The sequence below is a fragment of the Porites lutea genome, chromosome 2, assembly GCF_958299795.1.
Source record: "Porites lutea chromosome 2, jaPorLute2.1, whole genome shotgun sequence".
In the NCBI taxonomy this organism is placed as follows: domain Eukaryota; kingdom Metazoa; phylum Cnidaria; class Anthozoa; order Scleractinia; family Poritidae; genus Porites; species Porites lutea.
The window spans coordinates 21,363,600-21,379,897 of record NC_133202.1 but is presented as its reverse complement, the minus strand read 5'-3'; the positions used below and the strand labels follow the sequence as shown (position 1 = coordinate 21,379,897).

Below are 16,298 nucleotides of genomic sequence, written 5' to 3'. Positions count from 1 at the left end.
ACACTACTTTGAGGTTGAAAGCGATGGAAAAGGAAAGCCTTACGAGTTAGTTTCTGTTTAATAGATGTTATATATTTTTCATACTTGTTCAATATATGTTGGTTTCCGTTCAATGCATGAAGCGTTTTCGCAGCTTACCCTTAATTACTTTTAAAATCCCATTACACTTTGAAGGATGTTGTTGGGAAGGGATGGGGCAGACGAAGCAGAATTACGATAGAACAAGTGAGCAGCAAAGTGTTACCAGCGTTATCTTTCATGGACATTTGTTTAAATTTTTCATATGTGAACCAAACTGATAGCCTGCGAACTGCAGACGTATTTCCTACCAAATTGAATGCTATCATGCAAAGTTAACCTTTACGTTAGTGTAGTAAAATAGATAACGATCAATTGGTATCACATCCACAACAACAACAACAACACCAAAAGCTTTATTTGTTTGCATGACCATAAAGGAATTACAGTATTGCAAAAGCTATTAGTCTAAATTTAAAGTGGTTTCTTGTCTACCATCCCCGATGGAATTGATATTTGAAATTTTTTTTTTTAGAAAAGGGGGAAACAAACCAGAGAACTAAGAGGAAATCCTGTGAGAGTAAGAATTATACACCTTTTAACAAGACCCATCGAGCATTGTTTAACCGGCCTTTTTGCAGTGCCATTTGCAGTGCCAACTCTTCTCTTTAAGGGGCGAGCAGACTGTAAAGCTCACTGTCACCAAAGGCGGACCTCTGCCGTATGCTTGGGATATTTTATCACCACAGAGTCAATTCGGAAGCATACCATTCACTAAGTACCCTGAAAACATCCCTGACTATGTAAAGAAGTCATTCCCTGAGGGATATCCATGGGAGAGGATCATGAACCAGGGGCACCCAACGAGAATATAGTTCAAGACCACTTAAAGAAAGCATATTGTTGAAAGCATTTTAGTATTTAAACGGTAGATATAGGCATATTTTTATCCCCTAAAATTTTTCATCTGTTCTGATTGCCTAGCTGAAAGTCTTGTGATCCGAGAATTATAAGGATCAAAACTTGCCTTCTGGAAAATTTCAGCCAGAAAAAAGGCTCCCTAAAATTCTAGGTGACCTTTTTAGGGTAAAAATCCGTTAAAAATGTGTAATTATACCATTTTTTAGATGTTCGAAAACCCTAGGAGAGGCAGGCAAGCAAGAAATTTGGCAACAAAAGTTCCGAAAATTCTAGATCTCAAATCGTCTTACGAACAGATATTTCCCGAAAATTGACGTTGGGTTGCCCTGATGAACTTTGAGGACGGTGCAGAAAGTACTGTCAGCAATGATTCAAGGTACATCGAAAACATAGTTAACTGAATTAATAACCAATCGATTTTTCGCTAAACGCAGAATGTCAGTACAGGAAAGTGTTTTCCTCCCCTTAGCTGAATAGACTAACATTTTCGCTAATAAATGTCAGTAGCTCAGTGGCTCAGTCTCTTCGTTAGCAATGGCAAATGGCACACCAGGCGGTGGCGAATTGCTCAGGCGCTGTAGAGTATCATGATGAAAAATATCCACAACCATTCCTTTGCATTTTGTTAATTTTTTTTCACCTCTTCTTTAAAAGCATCAAAGGCAACTGTTTTATGTAAGTTCACCGGTTTGAACTTTCATGCCTATGTACCCGTTTTGCAAAAGAAGACACAGAGCTGGGAACCCAACACTGAGCGTCTTTATGCAGGAGATGGAATGCTGATAGGAAACAACTTTATGGCTCTGAAGTTGGAAGGAGGTGGTCATTATACCTGTGAATTCAAATCTACTTACAACTAAGATAGCGCAATTGTCATGTTTTAACTCATCAAGATGGGACCCTAAATTTACGTTTTCGTGATCTGGTTAATCTGAAGGCCACGATGCGAAATTTTACCGAAAAACGGGCCAAGATCAGTTTAGGTTAATAATCATGAACAAGAAAAAAGATTTTTAGATATCAGATTTTTGCATCTGCGGTAAAGAATTGTTTCACATAAAAAAAATTAAAAAATAAATAAATTATGTGCAATCAAATTGTGTGCCATTCATGATTAGTTGTTTCCATTTTTTTAACGACTAGTTAATGTTTCGCACTAGAATTCAGGGCTGATTTGTTTTACTGTCTCCTTGAGGACACGTTTTGTCCTAAAAACTGTGTACGGCTTTTCAAACCATCAGCAGCACCTCGTTGCCCTGAAAATGGGACCTCAGCTCCCTCCCCTTTTTAGATTTGTACCTGTTTGTTTGGGACAAAGGGTGAACAACTGTATACAAGAAGAGGATTGCGGTTAAAAGTTAAGGTACTAGGTGAAGATTTAAGTTGATGTTTTGCCTTATGAGCGATCTTATGTTTTGCTTTTCTTTTGTTAGGGCAATAGTGAAGATGCCAGGGTATCACTATGTTGACCGCAAACTGGATAGAACCAGTCACAACAAGGATTACACATCCGTTGAGCAGTGTGAAATATCCATTGCACGCCACTCTATGCTCGGCTGACTTCCTTTCAGATTGAAATTAAGGCAGAAATACGCAGTGTCATAAAAAACGTAGAGTTTGATTTTAGCTAAGAGAAGTAGGTCGGAAGAAGTGTAAACAACCTTCAATGATCAAACTTTTTTAAACAACGCTTTAGTGTGACTCCTTATTATATTACTGAGCACCTGATTAGTTTTAGTTTGATGCGTTTTGATAGTTGGCAATAACAACTCTTCAAGCCCTAGCTAAATACAGCCATCAATTTTGTTTTGTCCGCAGAAGTCTTAACTGATAACCTTGGATGCGCCCTGTGGTAGCCCCCTTAAAAGTGAGTATGTCCAGCGAAACGTGATGGTCATTTAAGGAGTCCTGATTTACGTCAAAAGCGGTAGTTTGTGTAGGAGAAGCGGAGGAAATATAATACGTTCTAGATTTCAAACATTTTAAGGTGACTAAAGCCAATATTTTGGAAAACACACTTTCTATTTTATCTAAACAGCTTAATCATTATATAGAATTATTTTATATCCATTCTAACAGTGTGCGGAAAATTCAACTGACATGCTAAGACCGAGGGTACTATACTTCGGAAGACTTTGGAGGACATCCAAAAGGGGTAAAATCACGGGTGGTGCATTGGAATTCGATTTTGCGCAAAGCAATAGAGAGTATAAGCTCCACGTATACGGTGGCTAGATTCAAGTTGAGAATTTCTTAACGTTGTAAAATAGAAAATGAGCAGATAAACACAGCTCAAAACAATTCTTACGGATAAAAAATTGTGTGAAACTACTAATTAAGGTATAGAAATTATGAACAGTAATCGACAAGTAAAGAGAAAACTTGGTCAAGTGTGGTACAAATTTGCGTTTGCCGTTTGACGTAAACGTGATGCTTAACCTCTCTAACAACAAGTCCCAGAGCTCAAATAATCTCAGTTGGCTTCCATTTTTACTCAATTTTACCCATGCGTTAGACAACTTAATACAAGTCCTCTATGGACATGAAATACACACATGTATCACGATGTCCAGAACGCAAATCAATTGTAGCACTGAGAATGTTTAAAAGAAATCTATCGTATCTAACGTATTTAAGTCAAATAACTAAGGGATCGATGGCGCCTGTTCAATTTCCCTGCCAATTTTGAAGCTATACTATTGGGTTCAGAAAATCAAGAAGCACGTTAAGTAAATAAGTGTGGTATACATTCGGTCTGTGCTCTCCAGTTCACTCCTTTTAAGTCGCAATAGCTCGTTGATACCCAACATTTGTACTTTGGAGCCGAGGTTCTGTTTTTTGCAGCAACCGAACTTAAATACAGTATCCTGTTTCTGTTCCTGATTGATGCGTTGCTTGTTAGTTTTCTGATGTAACTGCTCGTAAGGATTTTTACAAGTGGCTTGCTTGGTCACGTGTTATGCAACTGAAAGACAAAACGTTTATTGCCAATTTTGCAATGCACTTCTCTCACTTCCAAAACCAACGATCTACCAATTTCTTTCTCGCAGACTTGCGCATCGAAAACATCCTGCAACCGAAACCAAGTTAACCATTAAAATAGATTCGGTAAAATGATTCATAGCGGAGCTCCACGCTCGCGCGCGAGCGTAGCAGGATATTAGACAACACGGATAAACTTTTCCTTTGATAGTCATGTGACCGTGCAAGCGCTAAAACACCCGTACAGACTCTGCGGGAGGGGGAGGCAAGTCTTTGGAAGCCCGGCTAAATCTATTTATTTAGCAATTATTGAATGTGGCTGAGTATGATGTGAAGAATTATACAGATCGAAGATTAGATCAGGACGATATCGTCCGAGATCTCTACATCATATAAAAGCAGAATTCAATAATAGTTTTAATATTCATTCAAAATGTTTCTACCATCTTAACAAGCTTACCTCCTCGTTGAATTTCTTCGAAACTTTGGCCGATTTCTCGGCACGGTTTTAGGAGATAGAGAGATGTTTTTTTCTTACGGATACTCCTCAAAAAATAGATAACAGCCATCGAGCGAGTTGTTTTGCGTATTCTTTCATTTTTTCAGTTCAGTTTTGGTCAGAAATTCAGCTATTTCGTCTTCGGATACCCATAGGTCCACTTTTTAAGTTCCCCCATGAAAAAACAGCTTGGAGGGCCGCGCCTGGAAACGAGGTTAAACAATGTTCTCTTGCCCAATAAGCAGCCTATATATATATATATATATATATATATATATATATATATATATATATATATATATATATATATATATATATATATATATATATATATATATATATATATATATAATTATCGATCAACCTCGTTTTCAATCGAATGAACCATCGAATCGATGGTATATTGCTCGCATCTTCCAAATTTGGTCAGCGGCGGTTGGCTATAAAGAATAAGCCGCGCGATTTGAGCCAATCAGAAACGGCGAAATATTTTGAATGAATAATAAGATGTATTATCTGGCAATGGGATCCACCGGAGTGCGGCTTATCTCCTTTTTCAGAGAGAAACAGCTATTTATTTGTGTGTAATGCAGCAATGTGCCATTGCGTTTGCTAACTGGGCATGGGGTGTGACCGGTATTCGTAATCTACAAAGGTAAACGAGGCCAATATTACCCAAGGTAACAAACCCAGAAAGTGCACTTCATCACTTTTTTTAGATTATGTACTACATCTACGTATCTTTAGCAGGGTAGCGATGTATAGAAACCAGGTTTTGCTTGTACTTATGAGTACACTAGGTTGGGAGGGAGGCGGGGGTTAATAAGTATTCTCGAGAAGTGAGGGATTAGTGGGGGGTTAACGGATTCTTCTGGTTACGTATGATAATTATGATATCCTGAATCAGTGTTCAAATCGAGTACAGTTCAAATATAACTGATTGGTGCGATTACAATTGAAACTATACTGTCCTACCATATCGGTAAACAACAGATTCCAGAGGAATTCGCCCCAGACCCAGTTTTTTGGACTTAGTTAGACTGCTCGTTAATTGATACTGAAAAGACAGAAGTATAGGAAGCCGAAGAATTGAAATTACACCGACAGAGATCAACACGAGAACCAAAAACTAGCGTGGAACTTATGAAACAGATTTTAACCCAGAGAAGAAGCTTTTTTTTTCAACCATCCACCATTTTAATGCGCCTTTTTCGCCCCCCAGCACCTGTTATCTCAACCCCCTCCAAAAAAAAAAAAAGGAAAAAGAAAAATGTACATAAATTTTCTTTAGTTTCTCTTGAGACATCTTTAATACTCGGGAGACAATGGAAACATTGATATTCAAAAAATTGGCGGGTGATCAAGATAAGATATGAGCAAAGTAAAAATGTTGAATTAAGCCAAAATACCAAATGTATTTATTTACGAAGTCAAGTCTGTTCAATAGGTGTAGTCTACCATAGCCAGAAGGGGCTTAAGGCTATGTCTTCACACTTAAGCGGATAGTTCTTACCATACCGGATAGGGCCCCTGACCAGGGCGTCTTAATTTGAGTGCAACTAGAATAAATTAAAGACTGAGTGGCATTTACAGAGGCAAATTTGTGGCGTCACACAAACTACTGTCAATTCTCTCAGATGGACACATTTGGGACCAGCACAAAATACCTGTATTAATGGACAGGTGTCCCTCTTATAGAGAGTTAAAGAAGAAGACTGAAGAATGGTAAGGACAACCTCGATTTTGGGTAGGTGCCTTATCTTTTGATTGCAAGGTCACCCGCTCCGGAACGAAGTTCGATGTGTGTGACCAGTTTGTTCCAGTTCTGTTCCGTTGCCCTTCATACTGTACCAGAGAGCATTAATTTTTATGTCGGTATAAAAAACTATCCGATAAAGTATAGACATGGCCTTAGCTGAACTGTAGCGTGCCTTTATGAACCTGGTGGCTATAGCAGTTGAAACTAAATGCTCCTGGCAGGTTCAATCAGACTACAGAGCAGGTTCCAGAGGAAAGGCCAACAAATACAGCACGTTTTCATCCGTTGGGAGTTGTGAGAGGGGATAATAACTCCTCCCCGTAAAATCTTTTTTGTTCTGGAAACTTGAAGACACACTTCATGGAAGGGGTTTGTCAAAGCCTTATACACGACAGATTAAAAAGAGGAAGGTAAGGTATATTAATTAAGACAGACCTTATTTTTTTAAATTAACCTTATGATAACGATAGTGAGACACGCATTGTTTTAAGAAGGTTTTACCTGAATCTGAGTTTGAAGTTTGTCCCTCTCAGTAGAACAGATATCACCAAGAAGCCAAGCAACGCTCACATGGAATGAAGGATCCTTCAAACAAATAAACAATACAAATTGTAAACTACTTACGTACCAACATTTTCGTTTCTTTTTTTCGCAGTTATCCGCCAAAGGTGAAGTAGAGATTGCCGTACTTCACAATTGAAGAGGAAATCATGTAACAGTATTTACTGAGACTGAAACGCATAGTGGAGCTATGTTACGAAAATAACACGCAAATTCTCACTGTACAGTTGCAAAGTGTATATTGAACTTTTATTAAATGAGATTGATATACTCATCACTTCATTCTATCGAAAAATTAACCATATCAATAAGTGACTTTTTCTCCTAGTAGTGCATTTCGGTTATAAACATCAACTGTGTGGGTTTACTTGAAGCATTTCTGTTTAAATAAGTTTATTTCTTCCTTACCTTGTAGAAAGATGGGAGAGAAAACTGCTGAAAGACCCTGTCTACTACATTAACGATGTCCTGAAACTGAAAACCAATATGATTGCTAGAATGTAGTCTATAACAGATCGTATTGCACAATACATATACTATGAAGTAAATCAAATATAACACAACAGGGGTAAACAAGTGAAGGGTCTGAAGTGTTTTCACACTCTTCAAACTTTATCGCAATGACTCTAGCTCGCCAAATTTGTCACATTTTAGCAAATTAATTTTTTTATTATAGTTGAATTGTTGAAAAGCTGCTTTGGAAGTTCGCATTGAAAAAGGATAAAAATATCGACCATGGAAGTTTTCAAAGGATTATGAGTTTATTAAGACAGCTGGTTCAATAAGCTCTTACTTGACATAGGTTTTTATGACACACCCATGAAGGTATCCGGTAACCTCAAAACTTCAAATGTTAAATGGGGCGGGGTTTGTGAGAAGGCACGAATGCAACAACACAAACACTTGTGACAATCATTCCTGGCTCGCTTTCCTGACAGTTTGTCGCACACCCAGCACACTGGCTCACCTTTTTACTTTCTGTCATGATTTTAAGGGCAACAAATGATCTGAAAATGTAGAGTAATGCAAGTACAGTTTACAAAAGTTTGGTGTAAGAAAAATATCCAAAGTACTAGCAAACCTGGTTCATTAACATCAAAAAGGGAACGAGCTTTCGTGAGCACAGAGTGATTGTCTTATAATTTGGCTCATCCCACGCCTTACCCCTGGTATAAAGAAAAACTCCCTGCACTAAAAGATGCAGATTTGCAAAAATCACTCAGAAAAGAAAGGTTTAGCTTTAACGTTTACCAACTTACAAGGAACATTAGTGATAAAAAGATTCAAAAAAAAGTTTCAGTGAAAATTCTACAAGCCTTGCATCCTGATAGGCTGATCTTCCCGCTTTCAGCCAACAGAAAAACTTTGAAGAAAAAGCTGGTTTTTCACAACTGCAGTTGTTGCTAAAATTTCCACAAAGTGTCCTTATATTACAGTCTAGCATATTATATATAATATAATATGCTATTACTGTTGTAAAAATATAATAATAATAATAATAATAATAATAATAATAATAAGATTTTCTACTAAGCTCATCTGTCATCTTCCAGATGCCACTTGTACATGTAGAACTTTATTACATACACGTCACCCATGATTAATCACCAAATATTAGATGACACAGCTAAAGATCAGTACCTTGTTTTCTCATCATTAGTGTACAGTCCGGGACACTGAAGGACAGATACAAAGCTGAAACATGTACAGTATACACAATCAGTGATACTCCAGAGCTTTTATTTATCTTATGAATAAAAAGTATAGCTATTCATATGCCAAAGTGAAGTAAGGTTTATAATTTTGTTGGAATTCGCAATGCGCGTGAATCCCATGAGGACTGCTAAGTGAGGTGTGATCTTGCTTTGGCCATCTAGATTTCTCTCTTTCATTAGGCCACTTCCGAGTTCCAAAAACCCTCACTTTCAAAATGAGGCCAAGTCCACAATCTTTCTTGTGAAAATGAGTTTTATTTGCATGAGAATGACAATTCATTTCCATATCAAAGGCTGAGCACTCAACCTCGTTTTGATACAGAGGCCCGGGGGAACTTGGAACTGGCATATCCGTTTGGACGTCTGCAGTTGCCTAGCAACAAGGCAAGGTGTAAACAAAACTGCAACAATCATGGCCCGGTTGTTTTAGCAGTTGGGAACTATAACATATTCAAAATGGCCATCATCTTGGATTTAGTACTTATTAAAATAATCATTCAGATTTAGACAGTAACTTGAAAAAAAAGAAATTATAAGAGTTACCTTTTGAGACTGCTAAGTCCATTTCTTAGCTGCTCTGTGATTGGTTCTATCCAGTAATGTCGGATGGGAACTGTCCTGGACACACTCATGTGTAACTCATCACAGGGAAACATGTGCACATCACATGACATGGTGATTGACAGCTTATCAACCAATGATGCCACAAGACTATCAAAATGTGCATTGGCTTTGACTGCAGAAGTAATGCATGCATGCAAAATATCAATATTTCAAAATAAGGTCCTCATTTAAAGCAAAATAATGGTAGTTACATTACAATTGTATGAATTCTTTGTTTTGACTGTCACATCATCAAAAACAAAAATGGAAACCATAATAATAGAGAAAGTCCAGAATGTGGGAAATGAAAGAAGATGAATATACAAAAAGCCTTGCCCAGAATCACGTCTGGGCAAAATTTAATATGCAAGAAATTTGGAAAAAATAGTGTTTTATAAATGTTTGGTATCCCTTTGAGGGGCACAAACATGCATGGCCGCCAGAAACCAGTAGAAACAATCTGTCATATGTGTGAATTTATTGCTTCGCTTGAGGAAATCACAACTACTGTAAGTAATATTTCTTCTAAGACAAGGAATGTTTAGATACCAAAATCTCCAAAAATCAGCAATGTTTTTAACCCACATAAGAGCTTTCCCAGCATCAAACATACTTTTGAACCAAAAATTTGTATGAATAAAGGTGTTTAGCAGCTGTAATATATACCTTATGAAAGTAGAAAATCCAAAGAATCAATAATTCCCTAAGTGTGAATTTTGGTGACATCAAATGAAAAAAGAGAATACCATTTTTGAGGTATAAAAGGGGAGTCTGAATCCTGTACTTTTTACTTAATAAGATTGCATCACTAATTATTGAAAAAAGTGCAAAAAGACTAAAGAATCCATTCTATGTTGGTAGAAAAAATGGGCTTTAATGTAAGTGTCACAGGGGTTCCAAAAACCAAAATTTTTAAAGGGCATATTCAAACTACGGGATTTTTGGGGGTTCTATTTAATTACCAATTTATTATTAGTGAAAGTGTAAATTAAGGTTCAAAATAGTAACCACAAATCCATTCTGTCCTCTACACTTACTCTAGCATTTTTTAACTGTCAAAAAATACGGTAACTCTGGAAAACAGTCAGGCAGTGAAGATAATCCAGCTTTTGACAAAGGCACCCCGTTGAAATTTTTGAAGGCTACCAACAAGCAATTGCAAATGCACTTCTAGTTCAAACTCTGCTTTATGGCATTTATAATCACTACAAATAAAAACTTAGGTCACTTTCCTACAGGTTGACTCAAGATATGTCCTGCACCATGCAAATCACGCCAATATCAGCACCAGTTATTCGACATTATGAAAAGTGGTATGCAGTAGTCCACACGAAACAAATGAAATGCATCAACAAAAATTGTATTAAAAATGACTGGAACAGTGACACTCACATGGGATATAAACATGCATAGCCCAGTTACCAGGGAAGTGTGAGAAGGATCTTATCCGTCCATCATGTTTACATGGATCATCTTCTGGTTCTGTATCTATAATATAAAACAACAAACCACAGTTTCTTCTCAACACTATCAACACTCACGTTAAAAACATGTGGAATGTACATTTGACTATATGGACCCTGCATGCAGCAGGACTAACTAAAAGAACAAAGACATAATATGATATTAAACAAATGGCATGTATGCTCAAACATTACTCTAACTGGATGCAAACTTATAATTTCCTGACTAAAACTCTGCTCTAAACTATAACTTACCAAATTTCAAGAGTCATGCTCAACTAGCTATCATTATAAACTACAAAGACAGTAATGAAGTATATCTAGACCAAACATCAGCCTCCCCCTCCATAACTTAACAAACCCTATCAAGATTATAGTTATTATAAAAATAGTTATGACTTAATTAACAGCCTACTATCTGTGACAATATCGCCTGAAGTGCCTGGTAGTTGGTGAGCATAATTAAGAATGTCTCAGTTTACCTTCTTTAAACATGTCAAGTAGTCCTTTAGGCAATGGCAATATTCCTCTGTGTGATGAAAAAAATGTGCATCAAAAACAGAAATACATAAAGTGCAGCTGCAAGGAAGGTGTTGAGTACAGAAAATTGATATTTTACCCATACAGATATCAGATAAGGTGGTGTGTAATGAAAATATAAAGTATACACCTGATTAAAAAAGGTTGTCTTTTAAAAAGTATAAACCATGAACAATGGCACCCAATGGATGTATAAGGGTAGAACTTTATCGGCATTGCAATTTCAAAGTTTTTTTCCAGAAAAATGTATCATGTAGTATCAAAGCTTTCAAGATCCTCAAACAGTTTCCAGTTTTCTTCGCAATAAACTTACAACATCACTTGTGCCGGGCACATCAGAGCCATATGGCCAACACACACTTTAAAATCATAAGATAGGACCTTTAACCTTTCTTGGAAGACACAAAAAGACAACGGCATGCCTTAAACAAAGTACTCTTAGACTAGGGATTTGCATCGATCCGCAAAAGCATCTAGCTTGTGACAATGATTGTAAACTTTTGTTTAAAGAATTTTGAATTTGCTTTGCTAATGAGGAATGCATACATGTACCCGTAAATCCTCTAAGCTTTATTGTTTATAATAGTTCATACTTTTTAAGCAACATCATATTTTTCCGTTAAGCAGCTGATGGTGTAAATAGGATGATAACCTGATCAAGTTCACCAGACTGTTTGTTTTTGCTCAGTCAATTCTTGGGTTAACAGCATTTCAGAGTTGGGAACAGGACTCAACTTGTGTAGAAACAAGCTCTAGTTGTCGCCTCTAGTTGTTGTAACTCATGACTGGATCAAGGATGCCAGGTGAACTACAGGCATAGTCATAATTAAAGACTCAGTCATAGAACCTGTGGTAAATAAGTGTGCTTTTATACATGATGGAAGGAAAAAGGATTATATGTGGTTTCCCTTCTGGTAAATGTTCTAAATGTAATGCACTGTTATGCACTTAATTTAACTGTAATTATTTAATGCTGTATGACTAGATCTGAAAAATCACCATATCCTACACAAAATCCTATCAGTAAAAGGGAGTTAGTTTGTAAATTATAGGCACATCCAATTTTCCGCTTTGCACAAAGCACATATTCGCTGCTTGCTTGCGTAGCAGTAATGATATTTCCAGATTGTAACAACAATGATAACAACAGAACTTTTATTCACACATATTTTGAATCTAAATACAGTTACCCTACAAATTAGCAAAGAAACACTATTCGAGGCAGGAAAAGTAATCGTATTAAAAAATAATGAAAATTAGTCATCATAAAAATACAGAGGCTGATCTGTAGTCTGTCACAGATATTATTCTAAAGCTTAATGTTAAAATAATGATATTGGTGGCAGACAAGGAAATAAATTAAATATATAAGATATTATATCACTTTTGTTTCCTAACATCACATTTAGTATTGGGGGAACATCAGTATAGTCATCTGTTTTCTGAATAATTTCGAGGAGAATTTGTTTGATTTTGGATTTAAATTGAGATTTCCTCAATGACTTTAGAGATTTAGGTAGACCATTCCATCAGAGCACCAGTTCTCGCAAATGATTTTTTCATTTTTCCTGTTCGAGAGTACTCAACATAATAATGTTAGTTTGACGCAGACCTGGTTCTTTAGTTATGTACATCGGTCGTTAGTCTGAACATGCCTCTTAGATTACTTGGAACAGCTTGGTGATAAACATCATGCATCAATAACGAGAGGCGTTCAAAATACAAAAAGGTTAATGTTAGAGACCTCATTTGCTGGAAAAAGGGAATGGCATGGTCCATAGGTTTAGTGAAAAACATCAATCAAAGTGCTCTTTCCTGAAGAATCAATAATTTGTTTGTATGAACTTTAGCACCTGGGCCCCAAGCACATAATATACCATAGGTTAGATAAGGCGAAAATTAATTCGGGAATGAAAAATACTCAGTGAAGTTTGACTAGGAACAAAATGTCTTAACTTTGCTGTAACACCAACTTTTCTGAATATGTGCTTGATATGGTGTTCCAGAAAAGATCAGCGTCAATATAAACTCCTAGGTATTTAACATATTCCTTCATCCCAAGAGGTTTGTGTGAATTCATTTCATAATCAAGAACACTAATGTGAGGAAAAATGGTAACGATTTTTGACGCGGTCGAAAAATTACAAAGTTTAATTTCTTAATGTTAAGAAGAACTAACAGGTCACATTTAGGCAAACTACATGTAAGTGTCACACTTTCTTTAACTTTATTACACTGACATTTTAAGTGGGAAAAATTCTTACTTTGGAAAGCATCTTTTCTACAAAACAAGAACTGGTTACGCATACAAAACTTTGTTTCCAATACTTTGTGACAGGAAAGAGCTTTAAACAAAGAATTTTATTTTATCTCAGAAAAGTTATTTTATAAAGCAATAGAAAACGTTTTTCCTGTTTTTGCATAGCCAGATAAACACCCAATAATGCAAACCATTAACTTGGTCTAAGGCTTACATAACTGTCCTAAAGTCAACCAGTGAGGCCCTCTTGTATTTTATATAATGTTTTCTATTGCTTTTAAGCACCCCCTGGCTTGGAAGGATTATTGGTAGGCTATTTTTGCAAGTGTGTTCTTATAAGCCCCCCAAGCCAGGGTGGTGATTCCCAGATCCCTTAAAAATAAGACCCCCAATGGTGTCTCAGAAACTCAGACACTTACAAGTAAATCAATGTTTTCTGATACTGAAATAATGACAAATGTTTTGCCCGTAGCATTCAATCTGACACAATCTCGTCAGTGTCTTAACTCCTTACTACTGTTTTCACAACTTCTTTCCAACTACAACTACTAAATTTGGATTTGTTGCTCTAATGTGATTTAAGCCACGACAAGGGGCTGGACAATCTGCTAGCCAGCGAGCCCTGGAAAAAAATAAAGTTTCAGGAAAAAAAGTTTTCTGCTTAACCTGGTTCAGATGCAGAACTTTTCATAAGCCAAACCTAATTCAAATAAGGCCGACTTGAATTATTTAGACCAGCTGAATTAATTCAGAAGCCGATATTAATTCCCTCCGAACTAAATTCTGAATTCATGCTCATGTTGGTCAAACTGCTTACAAATTTACATTGCATTAGGTTCGGTACATGAAAAGTTTGGCTTCTAAATCAAAGGCGTTCCAAAGTCAAAATTCCCGGCCATGCTAGGCAGAAAGAACAGCTGAGCCGTTCCAAATTGAAACAGGTATTCCTTATTGATTTAGACGCTGAAATTTCCGTGTACTTAATTCAATTTATGAGGTTCGGTTCATGAAAAGTACGGGGTCTGAACCGGGCGCCTATATTAGTTTCCTTTGGGCATGCTGCTGGAATTATTCGCAGAATTACTCAGTCTTGGTTGACTTTCACTGATTTCGCTCATTTTACTGACTAGAGTTAAGGACTCATTTTACGAATTAGGGTTAGCCGATGTTTAGGGATTTATACTACTACGTGAGAAATTTCTGCAATCTGATTGGCTTAGAGCAGTGGTATTTCAGCTTAATTTGAAATACCTACATGTGAAAATTACAAACCTTTTGCGGGTAGTAGTATAAACAAATAACAGCATGATTTGTACGTGATATTTGGTATAAATACCACTCGTGATATTTCAAAATTGTCTCAAATTCAATTTCGAAATATCACTCGTGGTATTTATTCCAAATATCACTAGAAATCATGCTTTTACCTATACAAAAACTCATTTACAACTGTTAGCTTTCACAGTTATTTTTTCCGTACTCTGCTTATTTTTTCTTTCATGATTTTTTTGGAATTTTTTTGCATGGCTCGCTGACTCGGACTGTATCCTAACTCCCACGACAATGTACGTGAGTATTTCCAGTAAACTTCGAATGTTTTTCTTCACTCTGAATTTAAATTCTTAAACCAGATTTCACCGACAAATCGATAAATATTTCGGTGTAACGTCGTTTCAACATGTCACAGACGACTCACCTCGCTTCCGTGATGTTGTCATAAAAGTTGTCGCCATCTTTAAGTTCTTTTGTCTTAATTTTATCACACTGATCGGTCTTGCATTGTATCTCCTCTAATTGCTCATCCTCACTGCTAGATTTATCAGAACCATATGACGATACAAGCTGTGCTAAACCATCGGCATCGAACATCGTGCAGCCATGTTAAGCAGCCATGTTGGGTACACTTGTTCCCAGGCTACGCATGACCTTGAAGGGTCGTCACGCAAAGCTCCGGGATAACGGTAGTCTGCTACACAGCCGTTTTTAGTGTCGTCACGCAACGCTCCTCCCCACTAAAAACGGCTGTGTAGCAGACTAGGATAACGGCTGCTACAGAAATAAGCAAATTTCTGACTACGTGTTTGCTATTGAACATATTAATCGTTGGAAGTGGCCAAAGTCAAAAGAAGATAAGTAAAATTCTTTAAGTGGGTGTCTAAATCACAGACATCAACACAGGGAGGGAGTCTCTCTTAAAGGAAAACTATCCCGTCACCCCGGGGGGGATACTGCCATATATGGGCTATATAGGTATGTGCCGCTGTGAAGGGTATGGTTTTCAAGCAGTTTACTCTTAGCCTCCCCGCAGACGTCCTTTGGGGTTCGTTTGTCACGCATTCATTTCTCCCCGTGGGGGAGAAATGAATGCGTGACAAACGAACCCCAAAGGACGTCTGCGGGGAGGTTAGTTTACTCTAGGATAGAGCGTTTGGCTCTAGAATAGGGTATCATTTTTCAGGAAACTGATCAGTTGGTTGAACATTTTATCTAGACTAGTTACACAGCTACTCTAGGATAGGGGGATTTGGGGAGTTTACTCTAGTATAGGGTAGCAAAATTCAGCTGAACTAGCTCTGGTAAAGGTTAAGGGTTCCAGGCTCCCAGCAGCACATCCCCACCCAGAAATTCCTAAAGTGCCCTCCCCCCGGGCCCGTCACTGCGCACTAAGCTGCGATTTTCTGACAGGATGTCGCGAATTCAAAATTAATGAACTAGGAATGTTGAAGAACCTCCAAAAACCATTTGTATAGTGAAGATTGCTTATTTTATTATCGCTTGGATACCCTGGGCCGGTGATGACGACCAAAAGCAACGGAAACCACGCATGAAAAGTCTCTGGCATCCAGGATATCGCTTGGGGTCCTTATAGGGCGTAAAAATATATTTTTTACATAAGAAGTAAAGAAAGTAAAGTGGAAAAAATTAAGAAAAGAAATCATTCACTGACAACTTTTTTATAGGTGTCAGCGTGGCCGAA

At 37.2% G+C, this 16,298-nt stretch overlaps 1 protein-coding gene across 1 annotated transcript; it reads right to left on the bottom strand.

Annotated features, from left to right (window-relative positions):
• Positions 1 to 2,103: 2,103 nt before the first annotated feature.
• LOC140928010 (U6 snRNA phosphodiesterase 1-like) lies at positions 2,104 to 15,198 on the bottom strand. Its single transcript, XM_073377725.1, has 9 exons — positions 15,018 to 15,198; positions 11,004 to 11,050; positions 10,451 to 10,546; positions 8,999 to 9,191; positions 8,382 to 8,435; positions 7,708 to 7,747; positions 7,149 to 7,214; positions 6,681 to 6,764; positions 2,104 to 4,009 (listed from the first exon to the last, which is right to left on the bottom strand). Exons 1-9 carry the CDS (start codon positions 15,188 to 15,190, stop codon positions 3,890 to 3,892), a joined length of 873 nt encoding a protein of 290 aa, XP_073233826.1. The 5' UTR covers positions 15,191 to 15,198; the 3' UTR covers positions 2,104 to 3,889.
• Positions 15,199 to 16,298: the final 1,100 nt, after the last annotated feature.

Bases quoted from the DNA above. Each gene is read 5' to 3' on its own strand.
- LOC140928010 (XM_073377725.1), bottom strand. From the start codon at position 15,190: ATGTTCGATGCCGATGGTTTAGCACAGCTTGTATCGTCATATGGTTCT. The intron at 8,436-8,998 runs GTAACTCTTATA...TACATGTTTCAG, and splicing joins GGACTTAGCAGTCTCAAAAG to CTTTGTATCTGTCCTTCAGT. The intron at 7,215-7,707 runs GTGAGCCAGTGT...ATTGGTTTTCAG, and splicing joins TCATGACAGAAAGTAAAAAG to TTTCAGGACATCGTTAATGT.